Source organism: Cebidichthys violaceus, unplaced genomic scaffold (assembly GCF_023349555.1).
Source record: "Cebidichthys violaceus isolate CVI_PGR_0920_01 unplaced genomic scaffold, fCebVio1.0.p SCAF_24, whole genome shotgun sequence".
NCBI classification, from domain to species: domain Eukaryota; kingdom Metazoa; phylum Chordata; class Actinopteri; order Perciformes; family Stichaeidae; genus Cebidichthys; species Cebidichthys violaceus.
Genome location: NW_027176417.1, coordinates 2184544 through 2201077, shown reverse-complemented (window position 1 = coordinate 2201077; position 16534 = coordinate 2184544). Strand labels below are relative to the sequence as shown.

Sequence of the window (16534 nt, the reverse complement as noted above, 5' to 3'; positions counted from 1 at the left end):
TTTGGTCTCAAAGAGCACAAAATACAATCACTGCATCAACGGAAAATTGACCCTGACTGAAGGCAGAATATAATCATTTAGTCACTTAAGACTTAATCTTTTCCCGGGAAGCTGCCCACATTATTTTCCAACCAAAATACAGCTTGGCCTTAAGCAGGTTAGCTTAGGAACATGTGGGTTTAGTCCTTTAAAATAATGTGATATAAATGGACTGTCGCACATTACAATAGTCGTTTAGGCCACGCAGGCGTGTTCATGCGAGATGTCTATAGTGTGGAGAAAGTGCAGCAACTTTTCATGGGTAATTAATGAGCGGGAGGCAGAGGCAGATACATTGTGGTGTGAGTCCAGCTATGTGCTGTATAGACAGTTTCATGGATTATTCATCGCAGGGATATCCAGAGAAACAGAGAGGAATGAAGGCGGGAGAAGAAATACTGAGAGTAGAGGGAGAGAAATGCACAGTCGGCTTTCCTGAGGTTTTGTGTCTAATTGCCCAGTGGATCTTTTCCTCCGTTTTTTCTTTCTGTGTCTCTTTTCCTTTCCCTCCTGTTCTGTATAGTTGGCTCATCTACAGTAACCTCACTGTAACTTAATCTCAATGGGAGTGCACCACAGATCATCTCTCTTGCTTCCTGTTGCGCTCTCTCATCTGCTTATTGGTTTTTTTCTGCACTTCTGCAAAACTTTTTGTGTTCGCACTCTCCTTTTCACTCTTCTTCTGTAGCGTGCACTTCTCCCTGTCTCTCTTCTTGTGATGTCAACCACTACTGAGGCGACACACAGCTCAGTGTGTGTGTGAGTAGGAAGGATGTGAGATGCCTTGGAGGACAGCACCCGCTCTGCTCTGTGCCATCAGCTGCTGCTGCTGGCCTTTTGCCAGTGACGTTTACTGGCAGCTAATGACCCCAACAGAGGTCCACTAGTATTGGCTGCCTTGAAAGGTGGGGTTTTTTTTTTTTTTTTTTACCCCGGCAGTGTGTGATGAGAAGAGGGAGAGAGACGCAACTTCAGTCCCTATATGCAACAAAGGTCCCCGGCCTGAATTAAACAGCTGACCTTCCCGTTATGTGCTTTGCATTTTACCCACTGTATTATGTTTCTAAAACTTTACTGCACCTCTAAGCGGGGGCTGAAAACACTTTAATACCAGTAATGTTTCCCGATTGATGATGGAGATTAGTGAATGTTAAGTCGAGATTAGAGAAAAAGGCACTAATAGTAATGAGCTCAAGGCTGAGGGAGGCATCGTATTATTTTAGTGTGCCAGTAATTGTCCCTTGCACTTAGTTTAAAGAAAAGGCCCTGAAGCTAAAAAAATAAACCTCGCTGCGTTTGTTTTCCAGATCAACGTCCGTGTGACCACCATGGATGCAGAGCTGGAGTTTGCCATCCAACCTAATACCACAGGAAAGCAGCTCTTTGACCAGGTGAGTGTGAGTGACATGACCACAACCTAAAAGCTCATGGTTTGTACGCTCTGCATGATGATAACCATGATGCCACTGGGGTCCTTCGTGGCATGTCACTACCCTGTCTATACCATTCATTCATCAAAAGCAAGAAAACATAGTTTAACATCATTTTTAACATGATGCTTTTAGCACCTGTAAGACTATTTGTTTTGTTGTCAGGTGGTGAAGACGGTTGGCCTGCGGGAGGTCTGGTTCTTTGGCCTCCAGTATGTGGACAGTAAAGGTTACAGCACTTGGCTCAAACTCAATAAGAAGGTCTGTCTTACTCTACTTTCACTGTCTCTACCTCCTTCTCTTTTTAGGTCTTTGTCTTTGTCAGGGCCTTTCCAATGTTACCCGTTTGTTTTTCATCAGTCAGTGTCTGTTTTTTGCCTAGAAGCTCTGCTGTGGTCTGGAGACTGTTTTTTTTGTTTTTTTTTAACAGACTTCCTCTCTCGCTCAGGCCAACATACCCTACAGCCTTAACAGTCCTGCTATTACAGTGTGTCTGTGTGTTTTTAAAGTATGCCTGAGAGAAAACCCCCTCACAGAGTGTGTGTGTGTGTGTGTGTGTGTGTGTGTGTGTGTGTGTGTGTGTGTGTGTGTGTGTGTGTGTGTGTGTGTGTGTGTGTGTGTGTGTGTGTGTGTGTGTGTGTGTGTGTGTGTGTGTGAGAGGCAGCAGGGGGTACAGAACAAATTTTGTGAATTCTGCTTACATTGGTGTGTGTGTGTGTGTGTGTGTGTGTGTGTGTGTGTGTGTTATGAGCACAGATGTGTGTGCTTGTTGAGGCCCTCCAGCCACTGTAGACAAATGCAGGGCTGTCTGGATGATCTGTGAGAGCCCAGTAACACATGTCCCCCAGATATATCAAAAGATCTGACCAGATTACAAACATTTCTGTTGATGGATAGATGATCGGATGCTGATGTTGTGTCTGTCTTCCAGGTGACTCAGCAGGATGTGAAGAAAGAGAACCCTCTGCAGTTTAAGTTCAGGGCCAAGTTCTTCCCTGAGGATGTCTCGGAGGAACTCATTCAGGAGATCACCCAGAGACTCTTCTTCCTGCAGGTAACGAGCCACTCACTGGTGTAGTCCAAATGGTCTGATATTTATAGTTTAAGTAGATTTAATGAGTTCCATTTGTTAACTCCCTCCCTCCTGTTCACCAGGTGAAGGAGGCCATCTTGAACGATGAGAACTACTGTCCCCCAGAGACAGCCGTGCTACTGGCGTCATATTCAGTCCAGGCCAAGTATGGAGACTACAACAAAGACGTCCACAAGCCTGGGTACCTCACCCATGACAGGCTGCTGCCTCAGAGGTACACACACAACATATGCCACAATGTATAAGGCTCTGCTGTGGGCCAAAGTGTCAAGTTATCACACAGACCTGTTCAAACCTGGAATGTTGTTTTGTGCCCTGTTGGAATTTTCAATGATTTCCTCTCGAGGAAACTTGCTTGAGGTCATTGTGTTTGTGTACACAGAGTCCTGGAGCAGCACAAGCTGACCAAGGAGCAGTGGGAGGACAGGATACAGACTTGGCACGAAGAACACCGAGGAATGCTCAGGTATGCGTCAGACGTTCCTTATTCTTCTCTCGAGAGCCCCTGAGAGAGACACGGTCTCCATGTTTGGGCTTGTGTTATATTAGGACGGGGAACTATATATCAGTGAACGCGTGTCTCGGTTGTACGATTTGTTGGCCATGTGCTTTATAAAATGTACACAGATAGGATGGCCATTTCTAATAAAACGTATGTTATGTTATGTTATCGTCTTCTAACTCCTGCTTTTCCTCCTCTTTAGAGAGGACTCTATGATGGAATATCTTAAAATTGCCCAGGACTTGGAGATGTACGGCGTCAACTACTTTGAGATCAAAAACAAGAAGGGCACACAGCTGTGGCTGGGCGTGGATGCCCTTGGCCTCAACATCTACGAACACGAAGACAAGTAAGGGACACACACACTGACGTTGAGTTTATTTACAACATAAGTGATGCATTCTGGGGGAAGATTCAATCTAATCCTATAAAATGGCCCGTTGGCCTGACAGTGAAGACTGTATGGAGTTACCACTGAGACGTGTTAAGACCTCAGCTTTCAGATTCAAATACCCTTTTATTTTTCTAATATTGAATGTGTTGTGTTTAGTGTGGGAACCCCTATAAATAATAAATACTGATATATAGATATATAGATAAAATCATGATTACAAGGGCATCAGCGCTGTGGTTTGCAGTTGATTACTTAACCGCAGTAGGTGGAGGCTTATGATGCAACGAGCCACTGTGTGTGTGTGTGTGTGTGTGTGTGTGTGTGTGTGTGTGTGTGTGTGTGTGTGTGTGTGTGTGTGTGTACGTGTGTGTACGTGTGTGTACACACATGTCATCATGGAGGTGTCTGTTCTACTCAACCTCATCTCAAGATCAGAGCCTTTTGTCTTATTTTTTAGCAAAACAGATTCAAAATATTGATATTATTATTGATAAAATATGATTTTATAAGTTTCAGTCTTTGTGTTTTGGATTATTTTTGACATGGGTGTAGTTTTTAATATGTTTTATAGATTTTTCAAGGATTTACGTTATCTAATGTCCAAAGGACAGGGATTATGTGCAGATCAGAGCACATATTGTAAGCACTCAGAACAGTTCAACTGTATTGATCAGCTTGTGAACAACTGACTGTTCAGCTTTGACATTTTGGGGGTTTTCAGAATCTTTTGGAAACGTAAATGTGTTCACAAGCCGGTCTGCAGTAACTGACTGATTTATTTATGTTCTTAAACTGTATTTAGTTGTAGCAGTGACCCCAAATCTGATACTCTGGACCAGAATATGGATCCATTTGCCAATAAATAGTAAAGGTATATGTACTGCTAAATATCATAAGTCAGCCAGATAAATTCTACTATTTCCTCTTTGTGGTAGCCCCAATGCCAACATGACATGCACAATGTTGACCAGGTTTAGAGGAAGCGAAGCTATTTATAGAGGTGAAACCGAAAGGCGGGGGGGCGCTGTCCGTCCGGTGTAGGAGAGTCTTTCCTGTCCTCTCTGAGATATTTTTTTTCACCCCTTTGTGGTAGAAAGGATAGATTTTATCACAACTTCTGTAGCATTTCCTTTCACTGCTTTTCCCTTCCTGTCTGTTATCTGAAGTCATCACTACTGCCATCCTTGTTCTCTTGTCCAGGTGTCAAAAGGAGGAAAGAGGGATTGTTTCTTACTCTCTCTTTAGACAGCAACATCCTTTTATTTTCTTTCTTTCCATTTGCTCTTTTTGAGTAAACACCCACCATCCTTTTCACTCTTGGCAGGAAGTGATAAGTTTCATCCACCTACTTCTCTTTTCTGTCACTCTTCTTCACCACTGAACTGAAAAAAGAAAAATTCAAACGTAAACTGAAAGTGTGTTCAGTCTCATGATTTCCTGTAAAATGGTCTGTTCACACTAGGCACCATCTGCTGGCTGAAAGTTAGAAAACCTTCTACAACCAACCGTGTAACACCCACTATTCTGTATATCATCACATGACTGTTGAAGTGTGAACTGTTGACCACTTATGTTCTCAGGTTGACCCCAAAGATTGGCTTCCCCTGGAGTGAGATTCGAAACATCTCTTTCAATGACAAAAAGTTTGTCATCAAACCCATTGACAAGAAAGCGCCTGTGAGTGTCACCTTTAATAAAAGTCAACAGATATTTGACTTTCTTCTTAATGTATACAGGGAACTTGACCTGCGTCACATTAAAGGATATATTTCTCTCATGTAGGACTTTGTGTTTTACGCTCCGCGACTGCGCATCAACAAGCGTGTGTTGGCGTTGTGTATGGGGAACCACGAGCTGTACATGAGGAGGAGGAAGCCCGACACCATCGAGGTGCAGCAGATGAAGGCTCAGGCCAGGGAGGAGAAGCACCACAAACAGATGGAGAGGTACTTCCTCACAGAAAAGCCTTCTGGAAAAGAAGTTCAAATATTATACATGATTCCAATTGGTGTATATGCCTGTCCAAAGTTTTTCAGATAACATAAAATGTATATACACTTAACTGACTTTTGACAATACATCTAGTTCTAGTTCTCCACTAGAGGGCAGTCTTTCCTCTTTTACTGACGTTATCTGAGGCAGAAAGAGTGCCAGAGTCATTTATTCAGTTAAAGCTTCTGCAGAAGTTAACAGCCCTTTATTTGGGTCGGGATCATTTGCTGTGTTTCTCTGTATTTGTGACTATATTAAAGTAAAAAAGTCTGAAAGATGTAATTACAAAACTTCTCAGGGCTCAGCTGGAGAATGAGAAGAAGAAGCGAGAGTATGCAGAGAAAGAGAAGGAGAGGATAGAGCGCGAGAAGGACGAGCTCATGGAGAGGCTGAGACAGATTGAAGAGCAGACGATGAGAGCTCAGAAAGGTACCTTTTTATTTCTCTTTACTGCTGCCCTCCTCTCTGAGTCAAGGACAAGTATGTTTCATCATGAATATAAAATGTGTAGAAGATGAAATGAAAGATGAGATCATATATCACATGTTGGTGTGTCTGCCCTCCACAGAGCTGGAGGAACAGACTCACCGGGCCCTGGAGCTGGAGCAGGAGAGGAGGAGGGCGAGGGAGGAGGCCGAGAGGCTGGAGAGAGAGAAGCAGACGGCTGAGGAGGCCAAGGCAGAGCTGGCCAGACAGGCTGCAGACCAGCAGAAGACCCAGGAACAACTGGTGTGTGTGTGTGTGTGTGTGTGTGTGTGTGTGTGTGTGTGTGTGTGTGTGTGTGTGTGTGTGTGTGTGTGTGTGTGTGTGTGTGTGTGTGTGTGTGTGTGTGTGTGTGTGCGCACGCGTGTGCAACTACAGGCTGGCTTACATGGATATTAAAAAAAAATTGTTCTCACAATTCTCTGGTGCGGGGTCTATATTTTCTCCAGGCTGCTGAACTGGCTGAATTCACAGCAAAGATCGCTCTCCTTGAGGAAGCCAAGAGGAAGAAAGACGATGAGGCCTCAGAATGGCAGTATAAGGTACAGGCTTACAGGAGAACACCGGCTTCTTTAGGTGTCCCCAGACGCTCCGCCATGTCTTTTAACATGACGGGTATATTTCACATTCTGTCTTCATGCCCTCCAGGCTCTGTCAGCCCAGGAGGACCTGGAGAAGACCAAGGAGGAGCTGAAGACTGCCATGACTGTGGTGCCAGCACCTCCGGGCGGCAGTGCTGAAAACGAGCACGATGAGCAGGATGACAACCACACAGAGGCCAGCTCAGAGCTCTCCAACGAGGGCGTCAGCCAGCTGGACCTCCGCAGTGAAGAGGCACGCGTCACCGAAGCCCAGAAGAACGAGAGGGTGAAGAAACAGCTGCAGGTGAGAGCGAGGGGCCACAACCTTTTGAGGGTCAAATGTAGCTTGGCCAGACCTGCCAGCCTGTACACAGTTTGTACCCTTCACCGCTTCCCGGGTCCTCTCTCGCTGAGGGCAGGGTTGGGGCTCCCGGTGGGACCATCAGCCGGTGCGAACTATGCTCAGTCTCATGAAATCCTGTGATGTATGCAACTTTGTACAGTAATTCATTGTGCGGACAGCAGTGATTCGCGTATCAAGGTTGCCAAATTGGTGCTTTAAAAATTGGTCCAGGGTTGGCGAGAATGCTTCCAAGTGAAGTCTGAAACGTTTCATTGAAAAGCTTTATTAACACTTGATTAACAACAAAGTTCCTTGACGAAACTATATGACCCTGTTCATTACTTTTCCCAATGTCGAATGAACTCTCACACTCAATATACAGTTCATTTAAATCCCCAAAAGTACCATCTAATATATGATAAATGACCCTCAATGAGTGTAAAACTTACCTTTTGAATAAACACACCTCTTAAATTTAACCAAAAGAGATTTGCGTCTCTCAAACACAAATAACAACAAGATTATATTATTCTCTAACAGCAGTTTTGTTGCAAAGAAGAAACACCAGCCAAGAAATGGCAAATAAGGGTAAGATAATGCATCCTTCTCTGTCCATTCTTTAAACTCCTGCTGGCTTAGACTGCAGCCTGGCTCTGAAGAAGATCTACTGGTCATGAATCGATCAATTGGATAAAAGTGCATCAAATCTCTTAATGTCTTTCCTCACTTTGAATGCACTACAGGGCCTGTAGATCTACGCTGGGCTACTGCATAAGCCAGGACTGAAGCTATGGCAAGAAGAATTTAAACAGCAACCAAATAGATTTGTATTAACCAGAGCTCCCCAAAAGTATGACACCGCCATCTGAAAGGGCCATGTTATGTTCAGGATCATATTAACATTGAAATGGTGTTTATGGACCAGAGTGTTTTGTGAGTATGTTGTGAAGTCACTTCACACGTCTTATAAGTCAGACTCCATTTCTGTTATACCAGCAAGATCATCATTGTAATGTCTTGGAAAATGATCTCTAGAAAAGAGTGGGATCCCTGATTTATATTAAACACATTTGACACACATAGAGGCTGTATATAAGTGGCTTTGCATCAATCTGATTTTAAATGATTTTTTTCCATTTTTGCTCTTCTGTCCTGTCTCTTCTCTGCAACCTTTGTACCTTTTCTTTGCCCTCTGTTGTTTTTCCTTCTACCTTTTTGCTTCTTTCCTTCGTCTTTATCCTTCCTCATCGCCCTCTCATCCTTCCGTCTCTTTTCTCTCCCAGACGTTGAGCTCAGAGTTGGCCGAGGCCAGAGACGAAACCAAGAAGACGCAGAACGACGTTCTCCACGCGGAGAACGTGAAGGCGGGCCGAGACAAATACAAAACGCTGCGGCAGATCCGATCCGGCAACACAAAGCAGCGCATCGATGAGTTTGAGTCCATGTGAGAGCAGCGCCTCAGGGGTACCTGCTCCAGAACTGTCCCCTCAGCGGCTGCTCAATTTTCATGGACAACAGTTGCTGCCCCCCCCCCCCCCCCCCCCCCTCGACACCCCGAGGCAATCTTGAGAAATCCTCTTGTCAAACTTTGCCAAAGTCCCGCCCCCACATCTCCATATATGTCCTTCATATGGACGCCACTCTGAACAAGCAAATATTGTCCTGCAGAGATCCTCTGTGATCCTTAAAGCACAGAAGAGAAACTGTTCAAACAAAAGGGAAGCAATTGGATTTTTTTTTATTTCGAGCAAACATGGCCATAGATCGCTACTGTTGTTGTTGTTGTTGTTGTTTTTTTGCTTTGCTTGACAACTTGTATGCAAAGGTTTAGAATGATTCCATGTCTTCAGTTAAAGATTAGCCGTCTCCTTGTTTTTAAGTGACTTCCCTCTGCTTTAGTTAGACCCGCCCTTCTTTTTAGTTGTCCGTCGAACACATTCAGCTACAGGCTGTGTATAAAGCCTGGAGGTCACTACTTTGATTCAGCCTCTAAGCTATATCAATGTTGAAACAAGCTAGTCATGCTACACCTCTTAGCATCTGTGAGTCATCTGAGGTCTTTTCACTCTAATCAATCAATTCAAACTGTCATTTGAATGTTACATTTATAGGTTCATGTGAAAAATGACACTGCAGTATTTTCAAAGTTTAATTTCAGGCTGGATATGAAGAATAGCACTAAGTGAGTTGACCCTCGTAGGGAAAAGAGCCACCCAACTTGTCACGTGACGGGTTTCGATGAACGAATGTAGCAAAGGTAACAAAGGGAAAGTGTTCTTTACATGCAGAGGTGATAGGACAGCATGTGAGCGTAAAAGTGTTATAAAGATAAGCTAACTGGTAGCTGTGTAGCCTCACGTGTGTGTTTGCGTCCCAGTGTTTCATTCCCAGTCACCATCGATGGTTTTCTCTGCCTACCGGCTCACAAAGGAAGCCAGCGTAACACGCGGGACAGACAGAGGAGCAGAGAGACGAGTACTGTGTCCCAGCTGTTCTTCTGTCTGTCCAACCGCTTGAGTGAAAAGTATATACAGATGTGGAAGCTGAGACCTGGCACCTCTCTAGCTGGGGAGCTTATGAAAACATCGGTCCTTGTCCCTGGACAAATCTCTACCTCAGTAATGTTAGCGGTGGTGACTGGCGGTCAAACACACCCCCCCCCCTTCCAAAAAAACAATTTGACTTGGTTGCTGTTACATCCTTGAGTGGTGCTCCTGGGAAGGCTACGTTGGTTGGGTTCAGGATTTCAAGAGAACATTAAGGGTCTAGGGTGGACATTTTTTTTTTTTTTTGGGGTGATTCTGGTTCTCAAAAGAAGGCTCTCCTGTGTGATAATGAATTCAGACGGTTTGCAGACCTGCAATGGATTCACGGGACAGAGACTTGTGAATAAAGACATGCATTATGGGTAGTTCTAATGTGAAGGGACCTTGCTATTGTGATTTCTACAAATCTCTCCCGAGTCAAATAAAAGGTTTGGCCAATTTCTTCCCCTAAAATCGTATTATGAATGAATCATTCATTTGTGCTTAGACAACAAACTGACTCCCATCTTTTGTGGGGTGGAAAATATGTCCCAGGGTGCATTTATTTTTTTTAAACGAGTGAACAAAGTTGTTTTCTTTTTCTTTTCTTTTTTTATTTACAAAATGATGACAATGTTACGGTATTATCTGTTACGCTATACTTGACAGCTGGTGTAGGTTGATTTATTTTTTTTAAATAGAGTTTTAAAGTTAAAGCACTGAAGCCTTTTGTGTTAAAGTCACAGTGTCCATTGTTAGTTTGCCATAGCAGGTGAAAAAGTGATCCTTTGCTTCCAGCTCATATTTTTGTATTGTGTTCAAAGACCCTAAACCAGCAGCACACATCTCTGTACTGGGCAGCTTCATTGGAGGGGAAAACTCTAGTTGACACTGTTATCGGCCCTCCTGTCCCCTCCAATGAAGCCAGTGTCTGTGATGTGATCTCTGGCACCAGCTGTCATGTTTTGCCGTTTGTTTTTCCCCTTTTGTTCATGTTGGTATTCTTTAAGATAGAAGGCACAGATGGATTGCAGTCCATTTCATTGGTTCTGAAATAAAAGTTTTAAATTTTGATCTTGTGTTTTGACCCATTTGTATCACAGATTTATATCCTGATAACGTATTGGGATTCAGTTATGTCCTTTATATCCAAAGAACGATCTATCACCATCGTAATCTCTAGATTAATTTATACATTTGACTGTTTTGGCTTCAAGCCTGAGCGACTAACAGTCACCTTTAAAAACATATCTAGTATAAAGAATACAAAACATTTTACCAACAGACAGGTTATGCTTCTAAACAGGTTTAGAAGCATAACCTATGGTGTGTGTGTGTATACACATATATGTATATATAGATACAAATATATATTAGTATGTAAGCCAATGTTGGAAACTGAGTAGCTGAGCCTATCCTCATCTTTATTAATTGTATTTAGTATTTTTTTTTTGTATTTTTGGTACAATGACCGCCCACAATGGAAGACCCCCCCCCCCTACGAGTCATCTTGCTGAGGCTCTACTTAGCTCTCACCGGTGACCTGACCCGATGACGCATGCGCACACGAGTGACAACAACTTGAGTGGATCTTCACCCCGGAGAAGTTCTCGAGTCCTTCTGAACCTGCTCCATAGAGACGTATGGAGGATAAAGTGAAACAGGAGAGGGAGGACAACAACATGGAGAACTGGAGTTTATTGTGAGTTGTTCTGTCATTATTGGGTTATTTAGTCAGAGGCTGAACGGACACACGAACAAACACAGACGGGTAACGTTAGCTTCATTTGAAGCTAGCTCAAAGCTAACGTATGCTAACATCTCTACAGTTGGTACTTTGACTGTTTGGGGTGAATAAACGAATGACTCAGAGGTCAAATTCACCTGAATCATGCGAAACGTAAACAAGAGATTATCTTGAGAAGAAACATGGCGTTTTATATCGATTTTATATACTTTTCCAACTGTTATTTTCAGAGGAAATCAACGCCACCTGTGGATGCGCAATGAAGTTAGCGCAGATGCTCTTAAACTACATCCGGATGTGATGATTCTGTCTAGTCGGTTTCCGGTTTTATTTTGGAAATTAATTTATGAATGAAATAAAAAAGACTAATGTTACATCAGTTTATCTTAAGTGATGAAGCTGCTTGTTACATAAATGACACATTATATTGTTTGTCAATCATATTTATTGATACTGAGTGATACATGTATAACATGTGCCCACTGATCACAGAAGAAGTTGTAAACAACTTTGGTGATTTTGGTAACCTCAGAATGTATGATCTTTGGAATATTTCTACTCCTATTTTTGACACTGGCTAATTAACCCGTTTGGTTTGTAACTCATTTCATATTGCAGAGGTCTGAGTGTGTGTCGATGCCAAAGAGTAAAAAGTAAAATCAAGTTCTTAAAACAAAGTCACGTCCACTTTACAAAAATGAAAATGAAGGATAATTTATCAGTGCAAATATCCACTTTTTGTTTCATACAACAAGGTCTGTTTGAGTGTTTGTAACATGGTTCAACTTGAAATGAATGAAGGACTTTATTTATTGTGTTTCATCGTAGACGGTTCCAGGAGGTCTGGTGTTGACTCGGTCTGTGGGAACTCTGGAGGAGTCTTCAGGTTTGTCCAAATCCTGCATATCTCTGTCATGTTATCCTTCAATGTGTTACATGTTAAGTGCTTTTATTTGTCTCACACTTTTAGATGTTTGGCCTCAATGACATCTGTGAAGAAGACGTGATGAAGACCAACTGAGAGAACATCGTCTCTGTGTTACAGCTCTGAGGTAGGATGTTTATTTTCTCATTACCGGCTGCATTGTGTTTCATGTTGTTGACTATTGAAAGCATAATACATATTTTAAATGTAGTGGCCTCTTTAGCTTCATTATGAACTTGTTGAAAATTCATAAAGTTTTAGGATATGATCTGTATTAGACATGGACGTTCAGTGTGAATGTCATTACCTCTGATGTCTCCTCAGAATACCTGAAGCTGATATTACATCAGATTTAAGGAGCTCATTTTCTTCTTTGTTGGTTCTCATAGAAAAGACAAAAGGCGGTGGGGGAGGAGCAGCAGACAGGATGGAGACAAAAGTGTTCAAGGTGAGAGACGGGCCCGAAAAACACTACCGTTCTTACACATCTGGAAACTGCAAATGCCAGGATACTTGTATGTGAATGATTGTGTGTCTGTAATGTGTTGTGTTTGCATCTGTGTCCTTCAGAAAACGCTAGCGGAGCAGCTGGAGAAGCTCAGGGAGGCTCATGAGAAGCAGCTCAGCGTCTGAGATCTGAGACAGAGGAAGCTGGACCAAGTCAAAGTAAGTATGTTTCTAAATGGTATGTCATAAAAATATAGTATAGTATGTCATAAAAAATATAGTATATTATGTCATAAAAATATAGTATAGTATGTCATAAAAAATATAGTATAGTATGTCATAAAAAATATAGTATATTATGTCATAAAAATATAGTATATTATGTCATAAAAATATAGTATAGTATGTCATAAAAAATATAGTATATTATGTCATAAAAATATAGTATAGTATGTCATAAAAAATATAGTATAGTATGTCATAAAAAAAAATCATAGTATAGTATGTCATAAAAAATATAGTATAGTATGTCATAAAAAATATAGTATATTATGTCATAAAAATATAGTATAGTATGTCATAAAAAATATAGTATATTATGTCATAAAAATATAGTATAGTATGTCATAAAAAATATAGTATAGTATGTCATAAAAAAAAATCATAGTATAGTATGTCATAAAAAATATAGTATAGTATGTCATAAAAAATATAGTATATTATGTCATAAAAATATAGTATAGTATGTCATAAAAAATATAGTATAGTATGTCATAAAAAAACAAATATCATAGTATAGTATGTCATAAAAATATAGTATAGTATGTCATAAAAAAACAAATAGTATAGTATGTCATAAAAGTATAGTATGTCATAAAAATATAGTATAGTATGTCATAAAGAAAACAAATATCATAGTATAGTATGTCATAAAAATATAGTATAGTATGTCATAAAAATATAGTATAGTATGTCATTAAAAAAAAAATATCATAGTATAGTGTGTCCTAAAAAATATAGTATAGCATGTCATAAAAAATATAAAATATCATAGTATAGTATATCATAAAAAATATAAAATATCGTAGTATAGTAAGTCATAAAAAACATCATAGTATAGTGTGTCATAAAAAATATCATAGTATATCATAAAAAAGATCCTAGTATAGTATGTCATAAAAAAATATCATAGTATAGTATATCATAAGAAATATCATAGTATGTCATAAAAAATATCATAGTATAGTATGTCATAAAAAACAAAAATATCATAGTATATCATAAAAAATATCATAGTATGTCATAAAAAATATCATAGTATAGTATGCTGTAAAAATGTTAAAGAAAATAGTTGTACAAAATATTATAGTATAATATGCTCTACAAATATTATTAAAACATCATTCAAAATAGTATTTGTCATAAAATAGTCATAGTATAGTATTTCGTGAAAAAGTCATAAAAATATCATAGTTTGTCATAACAAAGTTTAAAAAAGTAATTCTAGTATGCAATACAAGTATTATTAAAATATTCAAAATAGTATATGCCATAAATTAGTCATAGTATAGTATTTTGTAAAAATATCACAGTATAGTTTGACATTCAAATATTATTGAAATATCATTCAAAATATCCTAAAAAAGTATGTCAAAGTATAGTATGTCAAAAATGTCATAGTTTAATATATCATAAAAAATATTAGTGAAGTTTGCTATAAAATGTCATTTAGTAGTATAATATAGTTCATTCAAAGTATTTTCAAAAGTCACAATATAGTTTGTATAAATGTACTAATATAGTTTGCACTCAGTCATCAAAACGTTGATAACCTTTGTTGTATTTATTGTTATTGTTGCAGTATTAGTAATAATTCCTGTATGTGATGCATGTTCTAACGTTGTCCTTCTCTTCTTCTCTCTCCAGATGAGTGCAGACTTTCCAGACGGGGTTTCTTCTCTTCATCCACGTCTTCGTCTGCTGCTCTGCGGTTACTCTGAGATCTAACTTATGAGAGTGGGGGGTGGTTCGAAAGTTGAAAATTTGCTGTGCAGCTAATTTTTTTTAATAAAAAAAATTCCATAACCATCTCCGTTCATTCCTCCGAAAACCCAGGAGGAGACGGACGTCTCGACCCCTGGGGCAGTGGACATTGATGTCCTCACATAGGTGAGGAGCGAACCCGGGTCGACGCCATCCTAACCGGGTACTACGTTTCCACGCCACCATGTCACTCACACTTTGACCTTTTCTCTTGGTATATTTGTCTTCGTCCTTTGGCTGTTGGACCTCAAAAGTTACTGCACCGCATAAGAATTGAACCCATAACCTCCTGTCTCCTAAGCAGTCGTCTATCACCTCGAGCCATCTTATCTGATACTCATGTCTGTGTCATTGCATATTTGTCTCCTCTGTTTTGACTGGTTGACCTTAAAAGTCACTGCACCACACAGGGATCGAACCCATAACTTCTGGTCTCCTAACCAGTCGTCCATCATCCTGAGCTATCTGATTGGTCCTTCTGCTGAGACTTTTGGAACTTATTCACCTACTTTATGGTGTCACACTTCAAAATGTAAAGCATTACTGGAGGTACAAACTCATAACTTCCAGTCACTCATAACCCAGCCTCACTTATGTCAAGTCGTACATCTTCATAGAATGTTTGACTTCCTCATCTTGGGTGTTGGACCTTAAAATTAACCGCGCCACAGGATTGAGCCCACAACCTCCAGACTCCTGATCAGTCCTCTATCACCCTGAGCCATCAGACCTGACAGGCTGACCTGCTGCAGCATCACACATTGTTCTGCAAAAATAAACTGTCACTCTTCTCTATAAAGCTTCTTCACTTTTGTTGTTAGTGTTTCAAATGTGTGGAGGAAACAGACTGGACCTTCCTGAAACACAGTTAGGGCACAGTCACGCATCACTTGTGTCAGCACTTTCACTTAAAAATCACTGCTCCTCACGAGGAGCGAGCTCATGAACTCAGGTCTTCTGAGCAGTCTGCTAACTGACTGAGCTATTCAGTCACACTGTCTTCACTCAGCTCTTAAACACAGAAAACCTCTGGAAAAAAATAACATTTAAGCTACTTTACAAGAATGAGAGATTGTTCTGCACATTCACAAATAAAACACTAGATCACATTATGAATCATATTCAGCTCTGGTGTCTCTAATTGGTCGTGGAAACAGACCGGACTTTCCTGAACCAGAGTTTGGATTTGATCACTTCTCCTCAGGATGCCACGCGTCACTCACTGTCAGCTGCTCATCTCAGTGAGCTATCCCTGAAGATCGAGGCCCGCCCATTTGTTCTGGGTTTTGTTCTTCACACGGTGGGCCTCGAGCAAATTCCGTGCCGCGAGTCGAGAGCTTTTACTCATGAGAAAAACTGAATTTTTTACCGCTTGACCATCTATGACGTTTTAATAACCCTAACCCTAACCCTAACTAAGTGTATATATATATAGTTTACTTAGTTAGGGTTAGGGTTAGGGTTAGGGTTAGGGTTACTAAAACGTCATAGATGGTCAAGCGGTAAGAATTTCAGTTTTTCTCATGAGTGAAAGCTCTCGACTCGCGGCATGGAATTTGCTCAAAACCCACCGTGTGAAGAACAAATCCAATAAAAAAATTTGCAGGACTCGAGCTTCAGGGATAGCTCACTGAGATAAGCAGCTGACAGTGAGTGACGCTTGGCATCCTGAGGAGAAGGTATCAAATCCAAGCTGTGGTCTTTTTCCACGGTCAATTAGAGACACCAGAGCTGAACATGATTGATAATGTGATCTAGTGTTTTATTTGTCAATCTGAAATGTGCAGAACAATCTCTCATTCTTGTAAAGTAGCTTAAATGTTATTTTTTTCCAGAGGTTTTCTTCATCTTGGGTGTTGGGCATTAAAATTAAACTCACCACGGGATGGAACCCACAACCTCCAGACTCCTGATCAGTCCTCTATCACCCTGAGCCATCAGATCTGACAGGCTGACCTGCTGCAGCGTCACACATTGTTCTGCAAAAATA

At 40.7% G+C, this 16534-nt stretch overlaps 1 protein-coding gene and 1 long non-coding RNA gene across 4 annotated transcripts in view; both read left to right on the top strand.

Moving 5' to 3' along the window:
* The window catches only part of LOC137878890 (radixin-like), a 16752-nt gene extending 6296 nt beyond the window's left edge, over positions 1–10456 (top strand). For 2 of the 3 annotated variants that reach the window (XM_068719382.1, XM_068719383.1), the window contains exons 3-16: positions 1347–1430; positions 1635–1730; positions 2401–2523; positions 2625–2776; positions 2945–3028; positions 3267–3413; positions 5039–5135; positions 5241–5404; positions 5749–5879; positions 6019–6179; positions 6383–6475; positions 6582–6818; positions 7398–7445; positions 8141–10456. In XM_068719382.1, the coding sequence (XP_068575483.1) occupies positions 1347–1430; positions 1635–1730; positions 2401–2523; positions 2625–2776; positions 2945–3028; positions 3267–3413; positions 5039–5135; positions 5241–5404; positions 5749–5879; positions 6019–6179; positions 6383–6475; positions 6582–6818; positions 7398–7445; positions 8141–8305 (1782 nt within the window). In that variant the 3' untranslated portion in view covers positions 8306–10456. The remainder of the gene's footprint in view (positions 1–1346; positions 1431–1634; positions 1731–2400; positions 2524–2624; positions 2777–2944; positions 3029–3266; positions 3414–5038; positions 5136–5240; positions 5405–5748; positions 5880–6018; positions 6180–6382; positions 6476–6581; positions 6819–7397; positions 7446–8140) is intronic. The other variant, XM_068719384.1, reaches the window with a different exon arrangement.
* A 506-nt stretch (positions 10457–10962) lies between these two features.
* LOC137879033 (uncharacterized) lies at positions 10963–15319 on the top strand. Its single transcript, XR_011103691.1, has 6 exons — positions 10963–11084; positions 11958–12015; positions 12100–12181; positions 12444–12502; positions 12625–12720; positions 14428–15319. It is a non-coding gene; the product is annotated as an uncharacterized lncRNA (long non-coding RNA).
* Positions 15320–16534: the final 1215 nt, after the last annotated feature.